The sequence below is a fragment of the Syngnathoides biaculeatus genome, chromosome 15, assembly GCF_019802595.1.
Source record: "Syngnathoides biaculeatus isolate LvHL_M chromosome 15, ASM1980259v1, whole genome shotgun sequence".
Lineage (NCBI taxonomy): Eukaryota > Metazoa > Chordata > Actinopteri > Syngnathiformes > Syngnathidae > Syngnathoides > Syngnathoides biaculeatus.
The window spans coordinates 16,254,191-16,269,987 of NC_084654.1; the positions used below are offsets into that span (position 1 = coordinate 16,254,191).

Consider the following 15,797-nt stretch of genomic DNA (forward strand, 5'->3'; position numbering starts at 1 on the left):
TCGCTAGCGTCCTCGTCTTCTTCCTCGTGGTCCAACACAGGCCTCCCTAGCTGGCGTTAGCTTGTCGCGAGCATCCTAGCAAAGTTCCATGCATCCACTTATCCTCTGTATTACCAGCTAACTCCACCACGTTACGACGTGATATGAGTAGTCCCCTCAAACAAAACACTATCACAATTGAACTGTCAACAGTCCTTGTCAAACACATTGATCAAAGTTGATAAATGTCCGCCCTTAACTTTTCTTTTCTTCAAACAACCACTGTACTATGCACTTCATCCCGCTTTCTTTCTCTCTCTTTCTCTCTTCCCCACCTCTCTGAATCACATCACTTCCTGTCCTTCTCAAACACTGCTTACAATAATAAAATGACAAACAAAAGTATTTATTTTCACAAATTAATAAAACACATTTGAATACAAATCCCTCCAAAAGAAAATAAATTCAGCACATACAAATATTCCACCATCTTGTATAAAGAAAAAACAATAACCTAATTGCTACCCTATTAATTTTAACTTTTAACTGTAGGAATTTTTTTAACCGGGTTACATATGGTATTGACATTAGATGTTTCAAGATGAAGGGCAGAGTGCAGTTTTTGCGTCATAACGTAAGAATATATGAGGGGCCGTGAGGGACATTATTCAGAATTGGCTCTCCCACTTACTTTTCAAATACTCTCAAACAAACAAACAACTGAAAGGTTAGGCTATCACTTGTCAAATGATGAGCACTCGTCAAATGCTCTTACAAACACTGCCAAACACTCATGCACGCCTGAAAGTCTTGCTCTCAAAAACATTCGTCAAGTGCACTCACGGGAGCGTGTAACTGGCGGTCACGTGCACTCGGCGGTGACATTCACGTGCAGCTGTCACTGACACTCGGACATGCATGTCAATTAGATTCGTGCTTGTCAATGGCACTCACGCACGTGTGTCACTGGCGTTTGTGTGGTCATCTCGCTGACACTCACGTGTGCACACATCACTGGCATTTATGCACTGACACACACGCATGTCAAAACACTTTCACGTCGATGATGCTCACGCAAATTGTGTAAATCTTAATTTAAATTTGCCTCACAATTCTCAGGATTGCAGTTCAAATCCCAGCCTCACCAGTGTGGAGTTTGCATGTTCTCTCTCTGCCTGTGTGGGTTTTCTCTGGGTACTCCAGTTTCCTCCCACATTCCAAAAACATTCATGCTCAGTTGACTGAAGACTCTAAATTGCCCATGGATGTGAATATGAGTGTGAATGTTTGTTTATATGTGCCCTGCGATTGGCTAGGGACCAGTTCAGGGTGTACACTGCCTCCCACCTGAAGATAACTGGAACAGGCTCCAGCATTCCCACGACCCTTGTGAGGATAAGTGGGACAGAAAATAGATGGATAGATTAAATCAGTGTGGAAAAGTGTTATTGTAACAGTAATCCACAAGCCGGCAGCACAGTGGAGCAACTGGTTTAGAGCGTTGGACTCACAGTTCTGAAGACTGGGATTTCAAATCCCGGCTCTGCCGGTGTGGAGTTTGCATGTTTTCCCTGTGCCTGCATGGGTTGTCTCCGGGCACTCTTTTTTTCCTCTCACATTCCAAAAACATGCATTAATTGGAGACTCTAAATTGGCCTTAGGTGTCATTGTGAATGCGACTGTTGTCTGTCTCCATGTGCTCTGTGATTGGCTGGCAACCAGTTCAGTACCCGCCCCCTGCACGTTGACAGCTGGAATTGGCTCCAGTACTCCTGCAACCCTTATGATGATAAACAGCTCAGAAAATGGATGAAGGGATGAACTATGATCCACAAGCACACGACACATATACATTTTATTGTATATTGATTATTTTTGACTCGAAGACATGATTAAAATTAGATGAGTCCCAAAAGCATAATATTGTTAGGAAGTTCAATTTAGCAGCATTTCAATTGTAAGTCTGACAGTTAATCCTGAATTATGGCCCTAACGGCTCCCTCATATTACACAGCAGGTATAGGAACTGAACTCAACATCCTTCCTATATGTGGGAAAAACTATTACCATTCTTCTTCAGTGACCAGGTTGGATAGGATTAGAAATGAGCTCATTAGAGGGACAGCCAAAGCTGGATGTTTTGGAGACAAGATTCGAGAGAGCAGACTTCGATGGTTTGGACATGTTCAGAGGCGAGAGAGTGAGTATATTGGTAGAAGGATGCTGAGGATGGAGCTCCCAGGCAAAAGAGCGAGAGGAAGACCAAAGAGAAGGTTTATGGATGTGGTGAGGGAAGACATGAGGGCAGTTGGGGTTAGAGAGGAAGATGCAGGAGATAGGCTAAGATGGCAAAAGATGACACGCTGTGGCGACCCCTAACGGGACTGCTGCCATCATACATGTCCTGTACTATTTTAACATACTTCTCTGCCACACCAGACTTATTCTGTAGAGCTTCCACTTTATTTTATTTTCCCTTTTCTAGATACTCTTTCCTCCCGCTTCTTCAAAAGAGTATACTTCTAATTTCTACACATCCCAGCCTCTTTTCTTTGTGAGGGAACAAAACTGAGTTAAGACTATATATAAAACATTATCACAATATGTACAAATAAAGAGCTTACCTAGAGTCTAATAGATGTTTAGTCCTCCTTGGACTAAGTAAGCACTCCGTTTTTTATTGTCAAATTTTTTTTTAATCAACTGCCTGGGAGTTCATGCAGTTGTACATGTCGTATTTAGTCCCAAAGGCTCGATTTTGAATGCCCACCTAAGTTGCCAAATAGGGTTCATTGTCGAGGAAATGGGCTTCACTTTTCTAGCGCTTTTCGACATTCAAGGTACTTGAAACACTCTGTCACCTCGCTCACCAACTGAATAATGACGGTGGCATGTGTTGCCATGGAGGGAACGTCTGAGGGCTTGATATCTTTCTCAGGGATCAAAGCAACAACCTTCAGTTTGCAAGGCAACTACTTCACTACCTGAACCAAGAAAAAAACTGCCACATTTTTACAAGTACCAATTATGCTTCTTATATAAAGTCAGGATGTATTACATAGTTACATACATGCATGGTACAGCACTTTCAGTGTGCCTTACAATGCATGTGGGGGGATAAATTGATTCAGGCAAGCAGCCAAGCAATCAAATGAATGCAAATGACACTTTTTTTTTTTTAAAGATTATTCTCTCTCTGGTGCGATATAACGAATGGAATCTTTGTCAGATTTCAGTCCAACTCCGTTGAATCAAACAAACCTTACACAATCGATACTGTTGCTGCATTCAGTTGATAAACAATGTTCTACTGCGTAGACAGTGATGGATAAGTCAGGAGTGAAATCGTTACATTTGTGGTTCAACGCTGTCAATATAAAAGATTTGATGCCTCTCCGTCTCACTTTGCCTCTCAGGTTCCTCGGAAGTCCAAACTGACTATTCATCGGAATCTCCGGGATGATGAAGGCTTTATCATCAGGCACTTTGCTGGAGCTGTCTGCTACGAAACGGTAATTTGTCCCGCAGTCTCTAATATACGGAGCAGTGTCGGCGTCATAAATATGCAAGGCTGCGTTGTGCAGTGACGACAGCAGCAGTGAACACAACGGTGGCAAATTACCAGGGAGCAATGGAGTTCGGAGTTGTTGATTAAATATTATGCCAGATGCTAAATTGGTGTCAAATCTGAATGCAGCGACTCACTTTAATTCTCATTTGTCATTTTGGCATAAATGACTATTGTAAGAAAGTTAATATGAATAAGGTTTGTCAGCTCTGTGTATTGACAGACCGCACTAGAAGCTGCTAGTTTTCTTCAAGTTATTTTCTTTTTTTTACGGAAAGTCAAATACTGACCGTGATTGTGTCAACAGACTCGTTTTGTGGAGAAGAACAATGATGCCCTTCACATGTCCTTGGAGAGCATCGTGTGCGAATCGAAGGACAACTTTGTCCGACAGCTGTTTGAGACGTCCACGTTCAACAAGGACTCCAAACACAAGGCGGGAAAGCTCAGCTTCATCAGCGTTGGAAACAAATTCAAGGTCAGAGAGGCCCCAGAGTTTGCCCCAATAGATGCACAAGGCGGTGAACAAGGTCCACGTGTTAAGTGATTAATAATATCAAAAGAATGATGGGCACTAGAGAAATCAGAATTGTCAATCTGAATATTCACGAAAAAATTGATAGAACTGAAGTGTGTTAACCTCCAAAACATTCATTCAGATTTTTGTTTTGTTTTTAAGACGTTCGTAAGTTGGCTTTTCTCAAGAGTCTTCCTGCTTCCTCCCACATGCCATAAACTTATACATTAGGTTCATGGAGCCTCTAGTCTAAATTGTATGTTGCTGTGAATGTGAGTGTGAATGCTTTTATTTTCATCCATCCATTTTCTTAGCCGCTTATCCCCACAAGGGTCGCGGGGAGTGCTGGAGCCTATCCCAGCTGTCAACGGGCAGGAGCCGGGGCACACTCTGAACTGGTTGCCAGCCAATCGCAGCGCAAATCGAGACGAACAGCCGCACTCACAATCTTACCTAGGGGCAATTTATACTGTTCAATGAATGTAGCATCTTTTTGGGACGTGGAGTGCCTGGGAAAAAAAACAGGCACGGGGAGAACATGCAAACTCCACACAGGCGGGTCCGGGATTGAACCTTGACCTCAGAACTGTGAGGCCAACGCATTCCAGCTGATGCACTGTCTCGCCCGTTTTTATTTTTATTTCTTTGTTTTTTTTTAATGCTCTATGAGCTTTGCAAGTTGCTGAACTACTCCAGGTTTCAGATTTTCTGCAACATTAATGCACAAGCACTAAAGCAAAGCAAAGTAAATTTATTTGGAGAGCGCATTTCATACACGAGGTAACTCAATGTGCTTTACATGAATAAAGGCATTTGAAAACAAAGAGATAAAACATTTAAAAAGCGATAAAAATGACAAACAAAATATTTTTAAAAAGACAATTCAAACCACATACAGTGCAAGTAATAGCATCAAAAAGTGGATATATTCCAAAAAGCATAAGAAATAGAAGAGTTTTCAACCTCACATCTCAGAGCTCTACTGGGTTTGTATTCTATAAGCATTTCTTTCATGTATTCAGGTCCTAAATCATTTAGTGATTTATAGACCAGTAGCAGAACTTTGAAATCTATTCTGAAGCTAGCTGGAAGCCAGCGCAAGCGCTACATGGATATACGGTGATTTACTTATAGTCAATAATGGTTTTACGATGGAGATGGAGAGTCTCGAAGGAATCAGGTCTTTAGAAATTATTTCGAAAAGGAACAATCTGGATCACAGAACAGATTGCATCTGACTGTAGAGCTTCCACTTTATTTTATTTTCCCTTTTCTAGATACTCTTTCCTCCCGCTTCTTCAAAAGAGTATACTTCTAATTTCTACACATCCCAGCCTCTTTTCTTTGTGAGGGAACAAAACTGAGTTAAGTCAGCATCAGGTATTACAGAGCAGTGATGGGAAAATTGAACAGCAGGTTGGAAGCAAACACCTGAAATGAGACACTCACAAAGAGTGTTTATTGAACCACAAGCACACAGTGTTCACGTCATCTGTTTGTTTCAAGGAGAGGAAGTCTGACCCCTCCCTTCCCCAAACCCCCAACCCTCCACCGTCAGGTACAAACTACGCGCTGTGTTTTTCAACAGACTTTATCACTGCTGAGACTGCTGCAGGGCTTTCATCACTAATGCACCAGACACGGACTCTCGCACAAAGATAATACAGAACCGTTCAATAAGGTGCTGGTGGCCTAAAGTGTGTTGCAGAGGATGTGTGGCACCCGCAGCTTATGTGGCCGGCTCAATTCATCTCATATTCCACAAACAAACAAAAAAAAAAACAACTTACAAGTCCTTGTCTGCTTCTGTTCGCAGACTCAGCTCAACTTACTCCTGGAAAAGCTTCGTAGCACTGTGAGTTCCAATCACCATGGCATCGTGGACTCAAATCAAAACTTCTGCTGGCAGGTGCACTCTCTAATGGTTGCCCTCGTTCTTTTCAGGGCTCCAGTTTCATCCGCTGTGTCAAACCCAACCTTAAAATGGTCAGCCACCACTTTGAAGGCGCTCTCATTCTCTCACAGCTGCAGTGCTCAGGTAATGTTTTTGTTACATCTGTCTGAAAGCGTAGTGCCTACTGGTATGTCGGAATGTAATTAGCTGGACTGAAACAAACAGCCAACATTGATTTTAGAAATCAATTAATAATCAGAAGGGTGCAGACAGATTGACTCTTTGCAACTAAAGACTGCACAAATTGTCAGACTTGAAGCAAGCATTAAAAACAGTAGGCACAATCAACAAACAAATTAATCAGCCAATAAATGAAAAGTATTGTGAAAGTGTGGCAACTACTACTGAGATTAATTACAAAACAAGACATTGGTAAGACCTCCGAGAGTGGAAGAAAGCTCATTGGTAGTAGAAAAATGATGGGATGCCAAAGGTCCCAGAATTAAATCAGAGCTGTGAGGGACATAGTGTATGAAATCCTAAAACTCCCATGTTTTAATATACTGGAAAATGAAAATGAAATAAAATGTAAGCTCGGGGAAAAAACTAACTTCCCAACAATGAATGTAAAATAAATAAAGCAAAATCTTGTGGAGGAAACGTGAAATACCAGTTTTTAGTGTATTGTGTATGTCGGGCCATCATGCGACTCTTTTTTTAGCCTATTGCATTTCAAGGTGTTTTTGTTTCACTCAGGAATGGTGTCTGTGCTGGACCTGATGCAGGGCGGGTTCCCCTCCAGAGCCCCCTTCCATGAGCTTTACACCATGTATAAACAGTACATGCCTGATAAGCTTACCCGGCTGAACCCGCGACTCTTTTGCAAGGTACAATATTTTCTCCCGAAGTGTTGCCCAGTTTTATTTAAGTAACACAAGTAATTCAGGAGAACAGTATTTGGCTGTTTATGATATTGTATATGTTCTTGTGTAGGCTTTGTTCAAAGCCCTTGGCCTGAATGACATTGACTTTAAATTTGGGTTGACCAAAGTGTTCTTCCGCCCTGGAAAGGTATCCGATCGAGCTCGTGTTCTGCAAAACACAAACACGCCCTCAAATGGCCCGGTCAAAAGTAAGTTTTGATTTGTGTGTTCTCAGTTTGCCGAGTTTGACCAGATAATGAAGTCGGATCCCGACCACCTGGCGGAGCTCTTGAAGAAAGTCAACAAGTGGCTTGTGTGCAGCCGTTGGAAGAAGGTCCAGTGGTGTAGCCTGTCGGTGATCAAACGTGGGTCCGGTCCACCACATATAATAGCTCCTCAAATCTGCAACATTTTCAATCCCCTCCAGTAAATTATAGTGCCCCGATGGTGTTACTAAAGTCATACTTCACACCCTTGAATTTATCCGTCATGTGGAAAGTAGCTTCAAGCAATTAGAAATTTGACTCCCAAAGCAGTCGGCGCTGCAAGACTTGATACCGGGCTTGCTTGTGGACTCCAACCGTTTAACAGCAAGCGTTCTGCTCTTTGTTTTGAAAACATTCAATTAAATTATGGAAGAAAATTGCCTCCTTGATGAGGCATTTCCTGCATAGCAGACCATACAAGTCTTTTATGGTAATTCAGTAGTCATTTTATTTTATTTTGTTTTGTGTTATTATTGTGTGTGTGCGTATTTGCGCGCGCGCGTGTGTGTCTGTGTGTGTGAGAGAGAGAAAGAGAGAGGATAATTTTCCACAGGGGTTAAATATGCTTTTAGAGGCCTTAATGCTGAATCCCATTACAGCATGTATGATGGAGTCAGATTTCTCTGTAATACAAGACTTTTGCTCCGGTTACAAATCTATTAAGTGTTCCTTTTTTTTTTTTTTTTTCCCACCGTCGACAGTCAGGAACAAGATGAGCTACAGAGCTTTGGCGTGTATTAAAATTCAGAAGACGGTGCGCATGTGGTTATGTAAGCGGAAGCACAAGCCGCGGTGAGTCTCCCCCTCAATATTATACCCACCTTAGTAGTTCAAGAGTCGCAGTGTTTGTTGTCATGGGCTGAGCAGAAACACAGCGGTTACACAAACCAAAGACATTTTTACCTGGCCAGTTCCCTTCATAGCACTTGAAATTAAAAAAAAATAAAATAAATAAAATGAACTATAGGGTAATAAAATCTACCGTGGAAAGCTCTAAGGTCCTAAAACCAAACACTGGTACAGACTCTGCTAAATTATGCTTTGTTGCCATTTAAAAACCAAATAATAGCAATAATCCATTCTGTTTCCACCTTTATTAAACTTTTGTTAACTGTGCATGAAATGTTTTAGGATTCTTAACAAATTTGGACATGATTTTAGCGAGAAAGTTTATAAATACAGGGAATCCTCGGGTTAAGACGGTCTTGACATAAGACGTTTCGACTTTAAAAAACCCGTCCCCGGCCGCCATTTTGTCCGCCTAATGCTCGTCTGTGTTTGTGCCCCGGGAGTATCTTTGCATTTTTCATCCTCCTTTTTAGACATTATCGCCCCAAAGAAGAAAGCTGTGTCTTTTAGTAATGCTTCTGCAGCCAAAAAAGTAAATCCATTATCATGGAAATGAACCTCAAGATCATAAAAAGAATGGAAAAAGGTGAGACCCCAACACCATCAAGGCTTCAGTCGGTCGACCGTGGTGACAATTATTAAAGACAAAACCCGTATTTTAGTGCACGTGAAGGGTTCTGTTCCTATGTTGGATACAATGATCACAATAGAAGCTTCTCTGATACTCTTGTTGAATTGGAGAGGATTGAGGACCAGGTTCTTTCGCAATAGTTAAGCACAGACTCCCCTTCTTCTTCTCCATCCACCTCTCAGCACTATTGCTCAGTACATCATCTTGTTTATGTCAATGTATTTGTTTTTTATACAAGTCTTTTGATGTAAATTCCGACTTTAATGGTGGAATCCGACTTAAGTCGAAATTCGAGTTAAGTCGCTACTCTAGGAACGGATCTCAGTCGTAGTTTGAGGACTCCCTGTAAAGAAATCCTGAACTAAAATACAAAAGACTTTGTAATAGATTTCCAGACAAATTCCAAATTGCACAATTTATTGCAGAGTTAAATTGTACAACTTTTTTAAACATAGTACTCCAAAACGTCTTTTGGGAATGTCATTGAGAATTAACGTCTTACTTTGCCTCTGCAAAAGAATCCCTGCACGCTGTTCTCTTTATAGGATTCTATTTTTAAAAGCCGGTAAAGGCAGCCATTCATAAAATCCGCTTTTATGTCATCACAGCATCGATGGTATGGTAAAGGTGAAAAACCTAAAGAAGCACATGGAGCGCTTCAACGAGGTGGTCAACGGGCTGAGGGAGGGCAAACAGGAGATGGCCAAGCAGGTCCAGGACATGGCGACCAGCATCGACTCTCTGTTAGCCAAGATAAAGGTGAGTCATCGTAAACTTTATGCCCTTCCTTCTCACGGCATCCAAGGATTATTGTCCAGTTATAAAGACTGATCTTATTATAGGGACTGTAAAGCTGCTTACTGTATGCCATCAGTCATCATCAGATAGATTCTCTACTTGTCATTCATGCTTATGAGCACAACAAAATTCTGCAAAACAGGTTACATCTTCCGAGTCAAATAAACGGCGGAACCGTATAGCGGGACTCTGGGACAAAGCAACTTTGGGAACTTTAAATATCTACAATGTCTCCTCTTTTACACAAAATGTCTTCCAGGTCGACCAAATGAAAACTAGCACATTTTTGGCATTGTCTGTGTTTACACATGTCCTATTTTTATGGATAAATGATGTGCATGTCATGAACTTTTGTATGATGTCAGCACCCATATAGAAAACTAATTCTTAGAACCATCCTGTCAGCATCGCATTGTTATGTGAGTTATTGCTGCATACAGAGGAAGTCAGCTAACTTGTCGCGTGATGTTCCACCTATAGTAGACTGAGATGTGCATGAACGATTTTGTTCTGAGTTTGCTTCAATTATGAGTGTTTGAACATTGTATTGTGACACTTGTGCACACAGTCTTCCTTGCTAAGTGCCCAATCCTCGTGTTTTCTCTCCCAATCGATCTTTTGAACTCGGCTCATGTGGAAGAAATCCTCTCTTCAATAATGTCGTTTAGTGTGGCCGTTTCAAACTTGATTAGGGAAATCCCAGTTCACCCCTGCGGCAATAAACGCGAACTTTCATTGGCGCCGCCAAGAACTGTACAACAAATCACCAACCAATCTACATCCCATTCAGTGAGCAGTCCCCACAAGTGCTGTTTTCCTTCAAACTGTTGCTCCTCACGCACCATTAGCAGCTACAATAAGTGAGCGGTGAGGATGCCTGGGGCGTCCTGACTGAAAGTGATGCAGGGTTGATTCCTGACCCTGTCTCTGCTTCATCTCAATCAGCCTCCTTATTCTTCCCTTAGCCTATTAGCAGAGCAACGTCAACACTCACAATGCTCTAAGCACTGCGTCGGCGAGTGAATAATTCATGCAATGCAATGCCTGTCATTCAGCTCTCCATACATTTGGGACAAGACCTTGTCACCTCCCATCTTTGTGTTCCCGTTAGTGACTCACTCTAATGAATCTCCACAATATACTGACCTCTCCTACCCTAATTAATTATCTGACAAGCACCGCAGGCAGTCAGTCGTCTTTTTTTCCCCCCTATTCTCTTTGTTGCTGCATGGTGCAATGTTGGCACCAAACAAAGGTCATGCAGTCACTGAAAGTAATGCAAACTTGGAGAAAACTTATATGTAAAAATAAAAGGTATCACAAAATCTTTAGCCTTTATCTTTAAATACAAAGTATTAACAAATATTTATGAAATATTTTACAGTTGAGACTACGTGAGCCCAGAGTGCAGGTCATGGAAAGTTTCTGTCCTAAACAACCAATGAAACCAAAGCAATACAGAAATCCTCCACTATATCACAGGTCTTGCTTTGCAGTCTTGCTGTATTATACATTTGCATTGCACTTATTACTGTCTTTAATACAGTTGGTACAATATTTTTGTTATCCACTGCTCTTGCTCTCTATCAATACGCGATAGCAATTTTTTTTACAACATATTTTCCCCAAAACTTTCAAGATAGTCAATAGCATTGTTGATTTTTTTTTTTTTTTTTTAATTATTAGTATTCCACAGATGTAGCAGTATTAAAGCATGATTAAGGGTTGTACACCTCTTACAAATTGTGCATTGGTAATCAAACATATCAGCGCAACTGTGTAATGTTCTCTCATTGAATAAATAAAAGTAGGGCTGCATTTCACAATATTGATGATGCAGATATTCTACGTTGCGCGCAAAAATAACAATCCAATGCAAATTGAAAGTATAACATATAGGTATTCAGTTTGTGGCATTTTGCAATGTGATTCAATGAGTGACTGATGACTGGTTGTTACATCCAATGGCACAATTCACATACATACTTTAAAAAATGAAAAGAGGAAGCCACTGGTTTCTTTTAAGAAGCACAAGGAACATTCTCTAACAACGAACGCTGCTCCGCCACACTCTCTTTTTCCTGGTATCCTTTACACCCGATCCCCATCCTACCCCTGCTCTTAAAGACATACACTCATAATTACAAATGTTACAGAAGTTATGCTGCCCATCAATAAGTTTTATAATGACAGCATCCACCACTCCTGCTTTAGTTACCAACACAGTCTGGGCAACGTAGAGCAAAGACGACCTAGACATACTGCCTATGTTTACTTTTGATATTAATGGAGAACGTTAAAAAAGAAATGCTGTTGCTTCAAGATGCAATGACTGTCGGAGTATGTGAATAATTGGAGAAAAACTGGTTAAACTGGATGAGATTTTCTCTTTTCCGAGTGGGAAAGGTCTGGTCTGAAGCAAAAGTAGAAAGTGCAGGATGAGCTGGTGTGTCATATTAAAATTCCACCTTGGCACAGCCTGATCCAGGATGAAAGCACAGACAATACAGTGCACAAAAAGCTAATTCTGTATTTTAAATATCGGAGGCAACACAACATTAACCTTAAAATGGTTTGGGAGCATCATCATCATCATCACCTCCCTCCCTGCCTCCCTCTGTCGGTAGCTCGCGAGAGGCTGGCTGCTTGAAAAGTAGATCTTGGGGTTAAAAAAAAAAAAAAAAAAAAAAAAAAAGTCTGGGCACCCCTGCTGTCGATCTATGAGTGAGTAAGCTACAGTATCACTGATCTTCATCTTTTGACCTCTTCTCCCCTCCGACAGAGTTCAGTTATGAATTGGAAAGAGATTGACACGGAGTACCAGGTGTTGGTGAAACGCTCAGAGCAGCTGCTGTCCTCAATGCAGAAGAAGAAACAGCAGGAGGAAGAATCTGAGAGGCTGAAGCGCATAGAGGAGGAGATGGAGAAAGAGAGGAAGCGGCGGGAAAAGGAAGAACAACAACGCAAGCAAGAAGAAGAGGAACGGAGACTGTATGTGGCAACAAGGGGAAAAAGTTAGGATGAAATAAGTTGTAAATGTGCTCACGGTTTCTGTCTCCACTCTCTAGGAAATACGAGATGGAGCTGAAACGGAAACAGGAAGAGGAGGATAGGAAAAAAAGAGAGGAAGAAGAGAAGGTTCTGCAGGTTTGGGCAGCTGTCATTTGTTATGTTTGTCTGTTTTGTATTCAACAAATTTAATGGCTGTATGACACTGCACAAGTTAAGAAAAGCCCCCACAAATTATGTTTGAATAAAATAAACATAGAGTAGTATTAATCTCTCCTCAGAAGAGCACTACTACCCACTGCTCTTCCATGATCACCATTGTCAGCGTCGCAATAGCATTTGGTCTTAGGAACTACCGGTAGTTGTCTGCGTCCAAAAGACTGTCGAGGTCTTGAGGGAAGCACCCCCACACCCACGCCCCCAAAATAGTGTAATCACCCATCACGGTCATCTCTCCCTGCATCCTACATATCTGTGAGTTACGGTCTTTCTCCATGTGGTTTGCAACTAAAATATAGCTGCTAATTGAATTTCCCCTTGGGGTATCGTAATGACTATATAATAAAGTTGAAAATGACTTTAAATTAAAAGTGGACCAGGGAATTCTGGCTGCCTCTATGCGGCTCTGTGCAACAAATTTACTTTATTAGATTCGCTCCCGCGGCTCTCGTATCTTTTTATTTGGACAACAGTGCACGGTGAAGTTTTCCCAGAGAAAGCTGGAGATAAAACAACTGCACTGCAGTAAACATACATTTAGAAATCAGCATTGAGAACATGGTATGCGGTGAACCATACGTTATATGTTTGTAGAAACACATTAGCAGGCTAATAGGAAAACATGTTTGTGTAAAAAGGTAAAAACTTGTTTTATTTCTTTCTTTTAACAGCATATGAGGTCTTACATTACGAGTCCGCCATTTCAGTCCAAGAAGTTTGAGTTGTATGTTAAATTGGTATTGAAAACTCAACATACAGTAGACTTTAAAAAATGGGGAAATTAAATCACATTTATTGTGCTTTTTTTTTTTTTTTTTTTTTTTTTTTTTACATAGTATAATTAGTTCAGAACAACGTAATGATCTCACAGTGCAGCTTTCTGCTCCCCTCCCATGGCTACATCCCGCCACACCATCGGTGCCCCACCGCTTACCCGCAAATGCTGGCATCCAAATATTCTTCACAATGTCTCCAAACTCGCTCCCACCAATTATTGTTTACTTGCCTGTACGGTCCTGGGTGAGCGCATCCCTGACTGGTGAACGATTCTGTTTCTGACAGTTTGGGCAGACGTATGCACACAAGTTCCTTGTGGGAGCTTATTTTAATTTGTTGGGCTCTCAAGGACAAACAGGTGGAAGAAGCAGATACAGTAGCTGTCCTACTGCTGGGTTGTGACTGTCTCTCTTGAGCCCTCCACGTCTACTTGTGTTTTCTCTTGTCATTGCTCTTGGTACTGCAATGTGCTAGGAATCTGCAATTCTGTGGACCATCCTATGTAAAACCGTTCCTTGCATTTGTCTTGTAAATTGCGACAGTTTCCCACCTTTCACAACATATTAGATGAAATTGATTTACAATGTTTATTTTTTCCTAACTGGACAACTTGACAGCCCATTATTGAGCTTGACTTTGAGGTAGACTGAGAGGATTAACAGTGTGTTTTTCTCACATTTTCCCACATTTCTGCCTAAATGAAGACAAGTTGGTCCTGACCTTGGACCCATTTCCCGAAGACTTCCCATGGTGTCTTGATTGATGATCCTATTCTCTGACAATTTTCCTCTGAACTCCCATTGTGTTCTCTTATTTGTTCGTTGTTATCCGTTTTACACTCGTGTTATTTGTTCCATCCATCCATCTTTGCCACTTCTACTTATTTGTAATTCTAAAGTTTTTGATTCTTCCTTTCCTATTCTTTCATATCTTTGTGGCTACAAGTAATTTTTTTCTGTACATTCTCGCCACTCACCAATTTAACCTAAACTAATTTCTCTCCATAAACACACACTAATAACAGCAGCCTTTTTCTTTTTTTTCCATCCAACTTTTTCACCAAACTCTGCAACCAGCAGAACTTTCAAGGGTATTTACAAAGTTACGCCTCTCGCATTTATTTTATTTTATGCTGCTTCAAGGACTCCCATGATATCTTGCCCCCCTCAGTCCTTAAATCATTGTGTTGTGGTGTCATTAGGGAAGTTCAGAGTGAGAGGCTTTGTGATTTAGGTTTGCTTTAGAATTACAAAACCCATGTAATAGCTCTTCCTTGGGCCGTACCGGGCTTTGTTGGGAACCATAAAATCTTTTCCTGTGCTCGGTGACTGTGGAGCAGCTCACCACTCAGATCACCTCATGTTTCACTCTGATCGTGCGTCATACATAGCTGCTGATTTGACCGTCGGTCAACATGAATAATACATTATTGGCCGGGAGGAAATTCATATTTAAAGCTGCTTCTTAAAGGAAATGACCCTATGTGGACATCATCAATGGCTGTAGAAGTGGGCGAAATGTTTCAGAGTTCAATATTCTGTGCATTGACCTGAACTTTTTGGGTGATTTTGCACGTCTGGTTCATGTTTTGCTGCACTTTTCAATAGGTATGAAAAGTTTCTACAGGGTAGGGGTCACCCCATGGGCACCACTGGGAAAAAATAGCTCACCAGCGGGGAAAAAAGCACTATATACACAATATAGGACAGGGCAGGACAGAAAAGGAAGCATGCAGAAAAGAAGTAGTGAACTACCACTGAAGTGCGCAGGGAATGGGTAATGTAAATTCTGAGCATCTTTAGAAATCAGTACCATAATTTCCGGCCTACAGAGTGCACCTGATTATAAGCCTCACCCAGTACATTTGTAAAGGAAATACCATTTGATACATACATAAGCCGCACCTGTCTATAAGCCGCATGTGCCCACATTGAAACACGAGATATTTACAAAGAAAGACGGTACACAGAATTTTTAATACCTTAGCTTAGCTTAACATCGCAACAACTTGGTAGCACGAACAGGCCTGGTAAAAAAAAAAAAAAAATAAAACATACCAGTAAAAAAAAAAAAATAGCCGCGGCAGTAGCAACACAGTAGCGACCGGGGGAACACAGCACTCACAGGGCCAGTTAAAGAAAATATATCTAAATCACTGAGATGAGGCTGTAACACAGCAGCAGCACGCTAGCGCGGCGCTAACAGGGCTGGTTTAAAAAAAAAAAAAAAAAATCACTGAGACACAGCAGTTACACGCTAGCACAGAGCTAACACTAGCGCAGTGCTAACAGGGCCAGTTAAAAAAAAAAAACACATACCGGTAAATCACTGGGACACGGCAGTCACACAGCAGCAACAGGCTAGTGC

The 15,797-nt window shown here is 41.3% G+C and overlaps 1 protein-coding gene across 2 annotated transcripts in view; it reads left to right on the forward strand.

Annotated features, from left to right (window-relative positions):
* The window catches only part of myo6b (myosin VIb), a 52,051-nt gene that overhangs the window by 21,022 nt on the left and 15,232 nt on the right, over positions 1-15,797 (forward strand). For both annotated transcript variants that reach the window (XM_061844108.1, XM_061844110.1), the window contains exons 17-27: positions 3,396-3,491; positions 3,855-4,025; positions 5,881-5,919; positions 6,009-6,102; positions 6,715-6,845; positions 6,952-7,029; positions 7,117-7,246; positions 7,849-7,939; positions 9,236-9,386; positions 12,208-12,416; positions 12,494-12,572. In XM_061844108.1, the coding sequence (XP_061700092.1) occupies positions 3,396-3,491; positions 3,855-4,025; positions 5,881-5,919; positions 6,009-6,102; positions 6,715-6,845; positions 6,952-7,029; positions 7,117-7,246; positions 7,849-7,939; positions 9,236-9,386; positions 12,208-12,416; positions 12,494-12,572 (1,269 nt within the window). The remainder of the gene's footprint in view (positions 1-3,395; positions 3,492-3,854; positions 4,026-5,880; positions 5,920-6,008; positions 6,103-6,714; positions 6,846-6,951; positions 7,030-7,116; positions 7,247-7,848; positions 7,940-9,235; positions 9,387-12,207; positions 12,417-12,493; positions 12,573-15,797) is intronic.